This window comes from Salmo salar, chromosome 01, assembly GCF_965601325.2.
Source record: "Salmo salar chromosome 01, fSalSal1, whole genome shotgun sequence".
NCBI lineage: Eukaryota > Metazoa > Chordata > Actinopteri > Salmoniformes > Salmonidae > Salmo > Salmo salar.
In genome coordinates this window covers 24,459,921-24,475,823 of record NC_138291.1, presented here as the reverse complement: position 1 = coordinate 24,475,823, position 15,903 = coordinate 24,459,921, and the positions used below count along the sequence as shown (strand labels likewise).

Here is a 15,903-nt window from a genome sequence, read left to right as displayed (position 1 = left end):
TTGCATTGACGTCTGTGCCCAGTGGGTAAGCTATACAAACTATCCTACCCCACTGCTGTATAGCCTACCAAAATGCAAGTCTGAAATGTCTGAATAGTCAAGCTTCAACCACTGAACTCAAGGCTCTCACAGCCTTTGTCTATACCTGAGAAAAATATACTGACACTTTAAGAACAATTCGAAGTTATTGCTGTTTAGTGTATCCAATAGCAATCTGTGAGATACTTTCATACCTAATTTAATCATAATTAATAAAGTTTACAAGTGGACATTATGTGTGCACAGAGGTATAATTGCTGCGCATATTAATAATAACAGTAGCTTAGAGTGTATGCCTGTGTGTTTGTGCATGATGCATCTCTCCTCTTTAGCCCATGATTACGCACGCGAGAGTCAATGGACAGGCATCTCGAGCCAGTGGCACAGGCAGTGAGAGCAGCGCGAGCACGTTCTGTCTGCGGTAGCCTAGTTGAATGCCCCTGAGCACCACCCGACTTCAGTGGCACAGATGTGTCTGGTAGTCTCTCGTCAATATATGCCTGGTCGTCTCTCGTCTGTAATTCAATGTCTGTAATTATCTCTCGTAGTTGAGGTGGCGCGAGGAAGAGCGGTCGTGGGCGACACACACGAACAAGGTCCACAGCATGTTTATTAAGCATGTTTCACTGTTGAACGCAGGTGGTAGAGCACCGTCGCTGTCCCTGGTGCTGAATGCGCTCGCCAGTCGATCTGCGGCAAGCGTTGCGAGACAGTAAACGTTTTTTGGTCGAGAAAATACGCATGGACTGACGTGAATGCTGAACAACAACCAAGCGTTTAACATAGCGCCGTGCAGAGTAAATTGGATCTCAGGTCCTCTAATGTTTGAAGGATGGAGAGATTTTTCCTGTCGACCGTGCCACTGCTAATTCTCAGCTGTCTAGGTGTCTCTCGCGTTTTAGCGGGTAAGTTAATATTTATGTAGGATACTTAAAAATATATATATTTTCAGCAATTATTCACCCAGGCATTCACGTATTCGCCATGCAGTGAGAACGCTAAGGTTAATGTGCGAGCGTTAGGGGGATTGCATTGGTGTTCGTGCAAATAAACGATGGGAATAAGTGAATGTTTGTCCTAATTTGTTTCTAATTGGCATTTAGGCTATCCTATTCTGTGCAATGAGTGATGAAGCCTGTGTGTGTAAGATCCTGTATTGATACAATGCTCCAGACATTTTATACTGGGACTGGTCAATACTGGTGAAGAAACCAAAGAATTTGGTAATATAATAGGATATCTTTGGGAAAAACACTATATGCTATGGAACAAGAGCAGTTACGTTTCTGAATTTAAAGGCTAGACAAATGGATTTGAAACAATTCAGCACCAATCGTTTTTATTGCCTACTTTATGTTTCCAGGATGTTTTAATTACTGTAGCCTATTTCATATTTAGTACCAATAAGCAAGAATAGTACTAGACGTTGAGCCAAGCAGTTGCCAAGTGGTTACTTTCATAAGATTTAGACTCATATGATGTTAAACTGACTTAACCCAAACAGGTTCATAGGTAACCAACTGTGTGTGTGTGTGTGTGTGTGTGTGTGTGTGTGTGTCTCTGTGTTCCAAGTAAAGCTGATCTTTGAATTTAATTAAGTAGTACAATGTACAGGTTCAAGCCTAATGTCCCAGGTAATGAAATAGCTTTAAATAAAATTATATATTTTTTAGTATCCAGAAATCTAGTTTTTCTACTGTGATTCACATGGACTGTTATTACATAATGATGGAGTAGGATAACACATCTATACATATCTTATTCTAAACACATCACAGTAAAATGTCATATCTATACAGCAGGGACCAAAATAACAGTTAATGGACCACTGGCACACGTTGCTATACAATCTGTGGAAGAAAATAACAATTTCACATTGTTCCTTGGAAGGCGTGCTGGCAGATCTATGCGTGGGAGTGAACCCGGGGAATAGACTGGTGAGAAGAACCCCAGCAGAATCCATATTGTGCATGCCCAAAACACATGAGTGCTGTGGCTTTCACAGCTCATCTTGACGGAGTGCTGCTAATCAAACTGACACACTACGGCAATCAGAATTCACCTCTGGTCCACGCAACCTTGCCCTCTCCAGCATTTACATTTCAGCTGGATTGCATTGCTCCCATTGCCCTCCTCTTTATACCACCTATCACCCTCTCGCTCTTTTGCACACACACTCATACATACACACAGAAACTTAGACATAGCCTAGACACAGACAATTTCATGCATGCACGCACATACACACACACATCCTTACTGTGTAAGCTCATCATGTTTTGCCAAAAGTGGAGTGCACATATGGGTGGCATGGCTCCTAATTGTTTCATACATTCTGATTGTGCTGGACGATTGAATAAAGCATTGACTCATGAGCCAGTCCTGCAGGCAGTGCAGAGAGAATTTGCTCCATCTACATCAAACTTCTTATAGCCACAGTAACTTTCACCTATTGTATGTCATTTCACAAGACAGTACTGTACTAGAGAGACAATACACATAGCGATGCAGCTAGCCCCTAATTCATAGATCTAATGGTGTTCTTCAATGCAGTGGACCTAGGAATACACCGAGTGTGCAGGCTTTTTTTCCAGTCCAGTTCTAACACCCTGTGGGTCTCCAGGACCAGGATTGAAGAACACTCAGATAATCAGAGAGACCATTATTCCTCTTCCATCTCCTTAGTAGAAGTGTTAAGTGGAGAGATTCAATGGCACTTCTGGATGGAGATTGGATTGGAGTGGATTGGAGGGAACATTGCACTTGTCTAAAATACTCCTCAGTATGTGTTTCTTCTGAAAAGTCTTCAGAAAGTCAATGTAGAGGAGAAAGGAAAGCATGACAGGTAACCAGAGGAGAGGGTATGAGAAGCTAGATCGTGAGTAGGACGGCTAGATTGAAACAAGCATGTGGGTGGGCATCAACACACTGTAAACTTTACAGTCGTGACATCCTTTAATGTGTTTCTGTTTATTGTGAGTTATAAAGTGTCAGTCACCCTGGACTACGAATGCAAAACTAACGTTTCCATTTAAAATGAACCTCACACTCTTAACGAGGGTGTAAATTCCACCAGCCATTTCCTGCTCTGAAACTGGCTCGCCATGACACACAATAAATCAGTCAATCAACAAATCAAATCAACCAATCAATCAATCAAATAATGAAACAGTAACCAATTAGTAGAAATGCCCAGCAAGTCCTCCTTTGGGGACCCTTTCATGTTCTGATGAACCGAGTAGCTGTTCTAAAGAAACAGGTTTTTTACTGTATAATGGAATATGACTATTAAACTCCCCCAATGAGGACTCTGATGCTAGTGAACCAGAGGAGTCTTGGCACTCCCTAACCCTGCCACAGATTTTCAGTAGCGGTAGTATATTAACTGTCAAGTGTCAAGTCATCACACCATCCACCTGGAGGAGTTACAGCACCCAGACAGAGTAGCCAAAGGTAGTTAAACACTCATCATCTCCACTCTACTGCCAAATCACTAGCTGTGGAAGTGATAATGGCGCCGGAGGGAATGGCTGCCGTTTTACGGGCTCCTAACCAACTGTGCTATTTTGTTAGTTTTTTCGCATTGTTTGTAACTTATTTTGTACATAAAGATGCTGCTACCGTCTCTTATTACCGAAAAGAGCTTCTGGACATCAGAACAGCGATTACTCACCTCAAACTGGATGAAGATTTATTCTTTAATGAGTCCGACATGCAGGATACACTGCTTCCCGGAGACCAGGTCCAAATCTCCATCATTTTCATGAAGAAAAGACAGAGATACAGGGGCGAAGGTCAGGGTGCCTTGTGAGGATTCGTAGGCGAGTTGGTAAATTGACACCACCATCGGTTCTATAGGCCAATGTGCAATCATTGGAAAACAAACTGGATGATCTACGGTTGAGACTATCCTACCAACGGGACATTAAAAACTGTAATATCTTATGTTTCACGAGTCGTGGCTAAACGACAACACGGAAAATACAGAGCTGGCTGGGTTTTCCGTGCATCGGCAGGACAGAGCAGCTACGTCTGGTAAGGGGGGGGGGGTCTATTTGAGTACCTCATGATAAGCTGTAGACCACACTATCTACCAAGAGAGTTCTCATCTATATTATTCGTAGCCGTCTATTTACCACCACAAACTGATTCTGGCACTAAGACCGCATTCAACGAGCTGTATAAGGCCAAAGCAAACAAGAAAATGCTCATCCAGAAGCGGCACTCCTAGTGGCCGGGGACTTTAATGAAGTCAAACTGAAATCAGTTTTACCTCATTTCTACCAGCATGTCGCATGTGCAACCAGAGGAAAAAACCCTCTAGATCACCTTTACTCCACACACAGAGATGCATACAAAGCTCCCTCGCCCTCCATTTGGCAAATCTGATCATAATTCTATCCTCCTGATTCCTGCTTGCAAGCAAAAACTAAAACAGGAAGTACCAGTGACTTGCTCAATGATGCGGATGCTACACTACAGGACTGTCTTACAAGCACAGACTGGAATATGTTCCGTGATTCATCCAATGGCATTGAGGAGTATACCACCTCAGTCACTGGCTTCATCAATAAGTGTATCGACGACGTCGTCCTCACAGTGACCATACGTACACATCCCAACCAGAAGCCATGGATTACAGGCCACATCTGCACCGAGCTAAAGGCTAGAGCTCATGCTTTCAAGGACTGGGTCACTAATCCAGACGCTTATAAGAAATCCCGCTATGCCCTCAGATGAACCATCAAACAGGCAAAGCATCAATACAGGACTAAGATTGAATCCTACTACACCGGCTGCGATGCTTGTTGGATGTGGCAGGGGATGCAAACTATTGTTGACTACAAAAGGAAACCCAGCTGCGAGCTGCCTAGTGACGCGAGCCTACCAGATGAGCTAAATGCCTTTTATGTTCGCTTCGAGGCAAGCAACACTGATGCATGCATGAGAGCACCAGCTGTTCCAGATGACTGTGTGATCACACTCTCCGTAGCCGATGTGAGCAAAACCTTTAAACAGGTCAACATTCACAAGGATTACCAGGGCGTGTACTCAGAGTATGCGCGGACCAACTGGCAATTGTCTTCACTGACATTTCCAGCCTCTCCCTGACCGAGTCCATAATACCTACATGTTTCAAGCAGACCGCCATAGTCCCTGTGCCCAAGAATACAAAGGTAACCTGCCTAAATGACTACCGCCCTGTAGCACTCACATCAGTAGCCATGAAGTGCTTTGAAAGAATGGTCATGGTTCACATCTACAACATCGTCCCGGAAACCCTAGACATTACCATTACATTTACAAAACATTTTAGTCCGTTAGCAGACGCTCTTATCCAGAGCAACTTACAGTAGTGAATGCATACATTTCATTCATTTTTTTATTTTTTTCGTACTGGTCCACCGTGGGAATCAAACCCACAACCCTGGCGTTGCAAACACCATGCTCTACCAACTGAGCCACACGGGACCACCGTGTATACTGTCCCAACAGATCCACAGATGACGCAATCACACTACACAATGCCCTTTCTCACCTGGACAAAAGGAACACCTATGTGAGAATGCTGTTCATTGACTACAGCTCAGCGTTCAACACCATAGTACCCACAAAGCTCATCACTAAGCTAAGAACCCTGGGACTAAATCCCTCCTTCTGCAACTGGATCCTGGACTTCCTGACAGGCCGCCCCCAGGTGGTAATGGTAGGCAACAACACATCTGCCACACTGATCCTCAACACTGGGACCCCTCAGGGGTGCGTGCTTAGTCCCCTCCTGTACTCCCTGTTCACCCACGACTGCGTGGCCAAGCGCGACTCCAACACAATCACCACACAACAGTGGTAGGTCTTAATCACCGACAACGATGAGACAGCCTATAGGGAGGAGGTCAGAGACCTGGCAGTGTGGTGCCAGGACAACAACCTTTCCCTCAATGTGAGCAAGACAAAAGAGATGATCGTGGACTACAGGAAAAGGAGGGCCGAAAGGCCTCCATTAACATCGACAGGGCAGTAGTGGAGCGGGTCGAGAGTTTCAAGTTCCTTGGTGTCCACATCACCAACAAACTATCATAGTCCAAACACACCAAGAGTCGCGAAGAGGGCACGACAACACCTTTTCCCCTTCAGGAGACTGAAAAGATTTGGCATGGGTCCACAGATCCTCAAAACGTGTTGCAGCTGCATCATCAAGAGCATCCTGACCAGTTGCATCACCGCCTGGTATGGCAACTGTTTGGCATCCAACCATAAGGCGCTACAGAGGGTAGTGCATACTGCCCAATACATCACTGGGGCCAAGGTTCCTGCCATCCAGGACCTATATACTAGGCGGTGTCAGAGGGAGGCCCAAAAAATTGTCAAAGCCTCCAGTCACCCAAGTCATAGACAGTTCTCTCTGCTACCGCACGGCAAGCGGCAAGTCTTAGCCCAAAATTCGCATTAACAGCTTCTACCCCCAAACCATAAGACTACAGAACAATTAATCAAATGGCCACCCAGACTATTTACATTGACCCCCTCACTGCTGCTACTCGCTGTTAATTATCTATGCATAGACACTTTATCCCTACCTACATGTACAGTACAAATTACCTTTACTAACCTGTACCTCCGCACATTGACTTGGTACCGGTACCCCCTGTATATAGCCTTGTTATTGTTATGTAATCTTATTGTGTTCATTTTATTTCATTTTTTGCTTTAGTTTATTTAGCCAATATTTTCTTAACTCTATTTCTTGAACTGCATTGTTGGTTAAGGGCTTGTAAGTAAGCATTTCACAGTAATGTCTACACCTGTTGTATTCGGCACATATGACAAATAAAATGTGATTTGATTTGGCTAAAAAGTTATTTCTAGAATATTTACTGGTGAGGTGGTTTATCAGAAAAACATCTAAAATCACAGTATGTTAAACAAACTAGGGGACATGCACTGTGCTTCCTGAAGGTCTGTCTTCAACATGTTCTTTCTTCACTTTAGTCTACTATTGTTCTCCTTTATGCTAAATAATGTTCTGAATCTTTTGAAATATGAATAACGTTAATATTAGCCCATAGCTACTGTTTTGAACATCATCTGGCTAGGGTGCTGTCTCTAAATGGCTGGTTGTTATCTAGGCCAACCACTTCTGATTGGGTGAATCATCACAGTTTCAAAAGAGCAGGCTGCTTAGACTTGGACAATACCCAGCAGACAGACACACAGCCAAAAGAGGAGGAAACAGAACATGCATGGGGTTATACAGCAAAGGAAGGGTAGCTTACACGTACTACATGTATGAGGGCTGTTTGGAAGCAGGGCATTTTACGATATGAGTAAAGTGTGTGCCAGTGTCTGCTTGAGTGTGTGTTTATGCGTGTGTGTGGTAACAGTTTAATATTAATCATTCATTGGCTGGCTGTATTATTAAATGTTTAATGAGTTATCTGGCAGTAGATCTGTAGACAAAAGTAGAGAATTCTCTCAAGAAGGCACTTGCAGCTCAGCATACACATAAATTAAAGCCATTACCAGCACTAACAAGCACTAATAAAGCCATGTTCCCCCTGTTAATCAAACAGAACAGCTTTAATGACATGCTGATGGTATTTTTGAACACAGCAGGCAAACACACTAGAGAGAAGGAAAATGTCAACGAACATGAGCAGTGCTGCAGCACCAGCCAACAGCAGCAACAGAGACAAGTGGAATCTTCCTTAGACCAAAAAGATGAGTCTGGTTGGTATTACCTTAACTCAGACACTGTAAAGAGAGAGGGGCCTTAGACAGGGCTTAGACCACACACACACACACACACACACACACACACACACACACACACACACACACACACACACACACACACACACACGCGCACGTGCACGCGCACATGTACACGCACACACACAGGGCTGCTGATGCTCTGCTGCCTGCTCCTGCACATGACTCACAGCCCTAGAATGCACAGATTAAGACAGATTAAGACAGAGGACTAAGCCGTGTTGCTTTCCTGCTGGCTTCTGAGATAAAATGGCGCCGGAGCAAAAGGAGCAATTATGTTTTTTATTCGTTTATCTGCGTTAATTGGTAACTTACGTTTTTTACAAATTTTGTACATAATGTTGCAGCTAATGTCTCTTATGATCGAAAATAACTTCTAGACATCAGGACTGCGATTACTCACAACAGACTAGCAGAATCTTTTTTCTTCTTTCAAGACTCTGATGAGCCCGAGGGGGAGGATATACGGCTCCCTCGGGAACAGGCCCCGACCCCCGTGATCTGCGTGAAGAGGAGGTGGAGAAAGAGAGGCCGGAGAGCGGGCTGCCTGCTGAGAATTCGAAGGCAATCGAATAAACCCCCATTTCCCTAAATTCTGCTAGCAAACGTGCAATCTTTGGACAATAAAATCAGCAAGTTACGGGGAAGATTAAACTACCAATGGGACATTAAAAACTGTAACATCTTATGCTTCACGGAGTCGTGGCTGAACGACGACAATATCAACATACAGCTGGCTGGTTATACGATGTACCGGCGGGATAGAACAGCAACGTCTGGTAAGACAAGGGGCGGTGGACTATGTATTTTTGTAAATAACAGCGGGTGCACTATATCTAAGGAAGTCTCGAGCTATTGCTCACCTGAGGTTGAGTATATCATGATAAGCTGTAGACCACACTACCTACCGAGAGAGTTCTCATTTGTATTCTTCGTAGCAGTTTACATACCACCTCAGTCAGAGGCTGGAACTAAGATAGCATTGAATGAGCTGTATTCCGCCATAATCAAACAAGAAAACGCACACCCAGAGGCGACGCTCCTAGTAGCCGGGGACTTTAATGCAGGGGAACTTAAATCAGTTTTACCAAATTTCTATCAGCATGTTAAATGTGCAACCAGAGGGAATAGAACTCTGGACCACCTATACTCCACATACAGAGACGCATACAGTACAAAGCTCTCCCTCACCCTCCATTTGGCAAATCTGACCATAATTCCATCCTCCTGATTCCTGCTTACAAGTAAAAATTAAAGCAGGAAGCACCAGTGACTTGATCGATAAAAAAGTGGTCAGATGAAGCAGATGCTAAGCTACAGGACTGTTTTGCTAGCACAGACTGGAATATGTTCCGGGATTCATCCAATGGCATCGAGGAGTACAGCACATCTGTCATTGGCTTCATCAATAAGTGCATCGATGACGTCGTCCCCACGGTGACCGTACATACATACCCCAACCAGAAGCCATGGATTCCAGGCAACATCTGCACTGAGCTAAAGGCCAGAGCTGCCGCTTTCAAGGAGCGGGACTCTAACCCGGAAGCTTATAAGAAATTCCGCTATGCCCTCAGATGAACCATCAAACAGGCAAAGCGTCAGTACAGGACTAAAATCGAGTTGTACTACACCGGCTCTGACGCTTGTCGGATGTGGCAGGGCTTGCAAACCACTACACACTACAAAGGGAGGCACAGCCGAGAGCTGCCCAGTGACACGAGCCTACAAGTCAAGCTAAACTACTTCTATGCTCGCTTCAAGGCAAATAACACTGAAACATGCATGAGAGCACCAGCTTTACTGGAAGACTGTGTGATCACGCTCTCCGCAGCCAATGTAGCCATGCAGTTCCTTGAAAGGCTGGTCATGGCTTACATCAACACCATCATCCCAGAAACCCTAGACCCACTCCAATTTGCATACCGCCCCAACAGATCCAAAAGGAACACCTATGTGAGAATATTATTTGTTGACTACAGCTCAGCGTTCAAATTTATAGTGCTTTCACAGCTCATCAATAAGCTAAGAACCCTTGGACTAAACACCTCCCTCTGCAACTGTATCCTGGACTTCCTGACGGGCCGCCCCCGTAAGGGTAGGTAACAACACATCCGCCATGCTGATCCTCAACACAGGGGCCCCTCAGTGGTGCGTGCTCAGCCCCCTCCTGTACTCCCTGTTCGCTCATGACTGCACGGCCAGGCACAACTCCAACACCATCATTCAATTTGCCAATGACACAAAAGTGGTAGACCTGATCACCGACAACAACGAGAAAGCCTATAGGGAGGAGGTCAGAGACCTGGCCGTGTGGTGCCAGGACAACAACCTCTCCCTCAACATGATCAAGACAAAGGAGATGATTGTGGACTACAGGAAAAAGAGGACCGAGCACACCCCATTCTTATCGATGGGGCTGCAGTGGAGCAGGCTGAGAGCTTCAAGTTCCTTGGTGTCCACATCACCAACAAACTAACATGGTACAAACACACCAAGACAGTCGTGAAGCGGGCACGACAAAACCTATTCCCCCTCAGGAGACTGAAAAGATTTGTCATGGGTCCTCAGATCCTCAAAACATTCTACAGCTGCACCATCGAGAGCATTCTGACTGGTTGCATCACTGCCTGGTATGGCAACTGCTCTGCCTCCAACCGCAAGGCACTACAGAGGGTAGTGCGAATGGCCCAGTACAACACTGGGGCCAAGCTTCCTGCCATCCAGGACCTCTATACCAGGCGGTGTCAGAGGAAGGCCCTAAAAATTGTCAAAGACTCCAGCCACCCTAGTCATAGACTGTTCTCTCTGCTACCGCACGGCAAGCGGTACCGGAGCGCCAAGTCTAGGTCTAAGAGGCTTCTAAACAGCTTCTACCACAAAACCATAAGACTCCTGAATATCTAGTCAAATGGCTACCCAGACTATTTGCATTGCCCCCCCCCCCCCCCCCCCTCCACACCACTGCCACTTTCTGTTGTCATCTATGCATAGTCACTTTAATTAACTCTACCTACATGTACATACTACCTCAACTAACCGGTGCCCCCGCACATTGACTCTGTATATTGTCATTTTACTGCTGCTCTTTAATTACTTGTTACTTTTATCTCTTATTCTTATCCGTATTTTTTTGAAACTGCACTGTCGGTTAGGGGCTCGTAAGTAAGCATTTCACTGTAAGGTTGTATTCGGCGCATTTGACTAATAAAATTGTATTTTATTTGATTCTGTGAGGGTATGTATTAAGGAACTGTTGAGTATGGTTAACTGAAATACAACTCAACAAAACAGCATCTGTTCAGCATCTTTTTACAGTGGAACTCATTTCAGCAGCTTATTTTCCAGCGCACCATGTAGTATACTCCAGCGCACCATGTAGTGTACTCCAGCGCACCATGTAGTGTACTCCAGGGCACCATGTAGTGTACTCCAGAGCACCATGTAGTGTACTCCAGGGCACCATGTAGTGTACTCCAGCGCATCATGTAGTGTACTCCATGGCACCATGTAGTGTACTCCAGGGCACCATGTAGTGTACACCAGGGCACCATGTAGTGTACTCCAGCGCACCATGTAGTGTACTCTAGCGCACCATGTAGTGTACTCCAGGGCACCATGTAGTGTACTCCAGGGCACCATGTAGTGTACTCCAGGGCACCATGTAGTGTACTCCAGGGCACCATGTAGTGTACTCCAGCGCACCATGTAGTGTACTCCAGGGCACCATGTAGTGTACTCCAGGGCACCATGTAGTGTACTCCAGGGCACCATGTAGTGTACTCCAGGGCACCATGTAGTGTACTCCAGGGCACCATGTAGTGTACTCCAGCGCACCATGTAGTGTACTCCAGGGCACCATGTAGTGTACTCCAGGGCACCATGTAGTGTACTCCAGGGCACCATGTAGTGTACTCCAGGGCACCATGTAGTGTACTCCAGGGCACCATGTAGTATACTCCAGCTCACCATGTAGTGTTCTCCAGCTCACCATGTTGTGTACTCAATTGCTCACTTTTTGTCAGAGTCCATATTTTCTAAATTTCTGATCTCAGAGAGCTAGATGGAAATGAATGGATGTGCTTGTGCTTGTCTGAGACTGAGGGGCATTGTTGCTGTCATTGAGAACACACAGTAGACAGACTTAGACAGACAGACAGACAGGCAGACAGGCAGACACTAGCTCCTGGCCATTTGGCCTGCGATAGCCAGGACAGACCGACGTGTCCTTGCCATGTCTCTGACGCAGTCTGGAGTTTGCTCTGTTACCAAGAGTGGGTGGTGATGAGGGGAATGGCAGGGGGTATTGGTGGGGGGGCTGAGCTGTTGGGGGTGGGGGTGGGGGTCAAATTTGCCATTTCCAGCCCATGAATGCAATATGATAATGGAGGGGTGGTTTGCGCCAGTGACTGTTATAGTGCTGTTATAAGTTCCTGTTATACACACACACACACACACACACACACACACACCGAGCATGCACACATGCACACATACGCACAAACACACACACACACACACATGCATACACTCACTCACACACACACAGCCCCCTCGGCAGCTCACCAGAGAGTAAAAATACTGTTTTTATTTTCTCCTCTCTGTGAATGTCCTGGGGGATAGCCCAGATGGTGTGAGTTACATTAGTATGCTTCCAGGAGTTTACCTGTATCAGTTTCCCCCTCTCTCTCTCTTCTGTAATAACATGCTGTCTAACTCTGCTGCCAGATCTCTGCTGCTTTAGTCCCAGTGCTAATCCTCTCTGCTGCTGCTGCACAGTCTAAAACTCAAATTTTCCCTAGTCTTCCTGAAATTGCACGTGTGTGCATGAGATACACTCTTTCTCCTGCTGCCAAATCCAGTTTAAGAACTACAGCCTGGGGACATTCAGGCCATTCAGACAGGGAAGAGGGAGAGAAGCATGCCTCTCACCACCACAGGCGGCTCTCAGAGCAGAACAGTCATGCTCACCAGGAGAGAGAGAGAAAGCGAGAAAGAGAGAAAAGGAAGAGAGAGGCACAGAGAAAGAGAAAACAAGAGAGGGAGAGAGAGGGAGACCAAGAGTGTGAAAGAGAAAAAAGTGAGAGGGAAATGCAGCCAGACAGAGAAAGAAAGTGAGGAGAGATACAAATAGAAAAAAGCAAGGCAAAGAGAGAAAGCCACAGAGAAAGTCAATGCCGACATCTCTTTCTCTCTCTCGCCACCATCTCCATCCCAGTGCCATCCTTTTAGGCAGGCAGCTAGACATTACCACACCAGCTGCCTCAACAGAGTGGCTTACCCTCTACAGAGAGAGAGAGAGAGAGAGAGAGAGAGAGAGAGAGAGAGAGAGAGAGAGAGAGAGAGATAAGGAGGAGGGAAATAAAGAGAATTAGACAGGAAGTGAGGGATGAGGAGAAAGAGTGAAACAGGGACAGGGATTTGTGATTTGTCTGTTAGCATGGAAATAACTGTGAATTAGCAGGGAGCTATCCATTTCAACTAGAGCACGCTAGCTAACTCGTGCTAGCTAACTCGTGCTAGCTAACTCGTGCTAGCTAACTCGTGCTAGCTAACTCGTGCTAGCTAACTGGGGCGGCAGGTAGCCTAGTGGTTAGAGCGTTGAGCCAGTAACCAAAAGGTTGCTAGATCAAATCCCCAAGGTGATGAGAGAGTGGATAGAGTAGGTTACAGGGAAGTAGAGTGATGAATAGGAGCGAGTGAAAGAAGGAGAAAGGGAGAATAGTGAAAAAATCCTATGATGTTTACTGTGTGCTGTGTGTATTATGTGCCCAGCTCTACTGGGACATTGATTGTGCAGGAGCCTTGATGGGGATTAGATTTAATTTGCAGTTAACAGACAAGCAGATGCACAGGCTTGTCAAATAATCAGCACCGCCACCCACACTCCTTTAACTGGGTTGGTTATGTTTCCACTTGCCACTGTAGAAATATGTATTCATTGTTTATGTATTTTTATTGGTTGGTTGAATTTACAGATAGGAAGAGATCGCTAATGTAAATTATTCCCAGTCTGATATTGACATGCAAGCGATAGGTCACGTTCTAAAATACTGTATTCTAATTTCATATTTACATATTCACTATGTACATGTCCTGATGTATATATATATATGTGTACAGTACCTGTTAGATATTGGGGGCATCCTGGGATGTGCTTTTGTATGTTATTGATGTAGGAGCAAGATATTTTTTATTTATCCTTTATTTAACTAGGCAAGTCAGTTAAGAATACATTCTTATTTACAATGACAGCCTAGGAACAGTGGGTTAACTACCTTGTTCAGGAGCAGAACAACAGATTTTTACCTTGTCACCTTGGGGATTTGACCTAGGAACCTTTCGGTTACTAGCCCAACGCTCTAACCACTAGGCTACCTGCCGCCCCAGTTAGCTAGCACGAGTTAGCTAGTGTGCTCTAGTTGTAATGGCCACATTAGCTCCCTGCTAATTCACAGTTATTTCCATGCTAACAGACGAATCACAAATCTTCAGCCATGTCCCCCACATCTGAATGATCAGCTATGAAAAGCCAACTGACATTTACTCCTGAGGTGCTGACCTGTTGCACCCTCTACAACCACTGTGATTATTATTATTTGACCCTGCTGGTCATCTATGAACGATTGAACTTCTTGGCCATGTATTGTTATAATCTCCACCCGGCACAGCCAGAAGAGGACTGGCCACCCCTCAGAGCCTGGTTCCTCTCTAGGTTTCATCCTAGGTTTTGCCTTTCTAGGGAGTTTTTCTTAGCCACCGTGCTTCTACATCTGCATTGCTTGCTGTTTGGGGTTTCAGGCTGGGTTTCTGTATAGCACTTTGTGACATCGGCTGATGTAAAAAGGGCTTTATGAATACATTTGATTAACTGCTTGGAGTAACCCTAGATTGTAAACTGTCATGGTCAAAACATATTGATACAACAGTAGCTAAGATGGGGAGAAGTCTATCCACAAAGAGGGACAGTAAAATTGCAACTGGCTCAGAACAGGGCAGCACAGCTGGCCCTTAGATGTCAACAGAGAGTTAACATTAATAATATGCATTTCAATCTCTCCTGGCTCAAAGTGGAAAGAGATTGACTTCATCACTACTTGTATTTGTGAGAGGTATTGACATGTTGAATCCCCAAGTGCAGAACAGACTATGGAAGGCGCACAGTACTACATAGAGCCATGACTACATGGAAGTCTATTCCACGTCAAGTAACTCATGCAAGCAAAGAACTTAGATTTAAAAAAGTAGATAAAAATACACCTTGTGGAACAGCAGGGACTGTGAAGCATCACAAACATAGGCACAGACTAATGCATACAAACACACAATAACAAATGCACTATACTCACACGTACACATGGATTTTGTGTTGTAGCTATGTGGTAGTATAGTAGGGGCCTGAGGGCATACATGTAATGTGTTGTAAAATCTGTTGTGAATGTATTGTAATGTTTTTAAAATTGTATAACTGCCTTAATTTTGCTGGACCCCAGGAAGAGTAGCTGCTGCCTTGGCAGCAGCTAATGGGGATCCATAATAAATACAAATACAAATCTATCACACTGGTGCCGAGACCAGTATTCTTGTCTTCGTGGCACATCTGTTAATTGCACGAGTGAGGGGGAGTGTGAGTGGGTGAGAGAGTGATAGAGTGAGACGATATTTCGGAGCTCGCCTCTTTGCCGCTCTCTTGGCCGGCGGGTTGGGGAATTCATTTGGTAAAAGTAAATAACTCATTTCTCCTGGAAAGAGGAAGGCCTTGGCGGTATGCTTATCACAACACTCATTTGTGGAGTGGAGCTACTGCATGGAGAGGGAAAAGACACACTTATGCATACACACACTGGTCTCTGTGGCTTTGGGCAAGGGGTTTGAAGCCACACTCCAGTGGTTCGCATTCCGGGTTGTACAGTTCCACAGTAAACTAGACCATACCATTTTCTATGTTAAACCAGGCCATAATGAGCTCTTGGTTCGGAGCTGTCTGTGCCTCTGTAACTGTATTTACTGTAAACCTGGAGTGTGTCTGTTTATCCATACTGTACTTCTTCTGCCAATCACAACCAGAGGGATGCATAGTACAAACCATGTTAACAG

At 45.1% G+C, this 15,903-nt stretch overlaps 1 protein-coding gene across 1 annotated transcript in view; it reads left to right on the top strand.

The window, feature by feature from the left end:
* The first annotated feature begins 429 nt into the window (after window positions 1–429).
* Window positions 430–15,903, top strand: part of LOC106580093 (fibronectin type III domain-containing protein 5b-like) — a 46,667-nt gene continuing 31,193 nt past the window's right edge. The window contains exon 1 of the mRNA XM_082971481.1: window positions 430–944. Within this exon, the coding sequence (XP_082827607.1) occupies window positions 872–944 (73 nt within the window). The 5' untranslated portion in view covers window positions 430–871. The remainder of the gene's footprint in view (window positions 945–15,903) is intronic.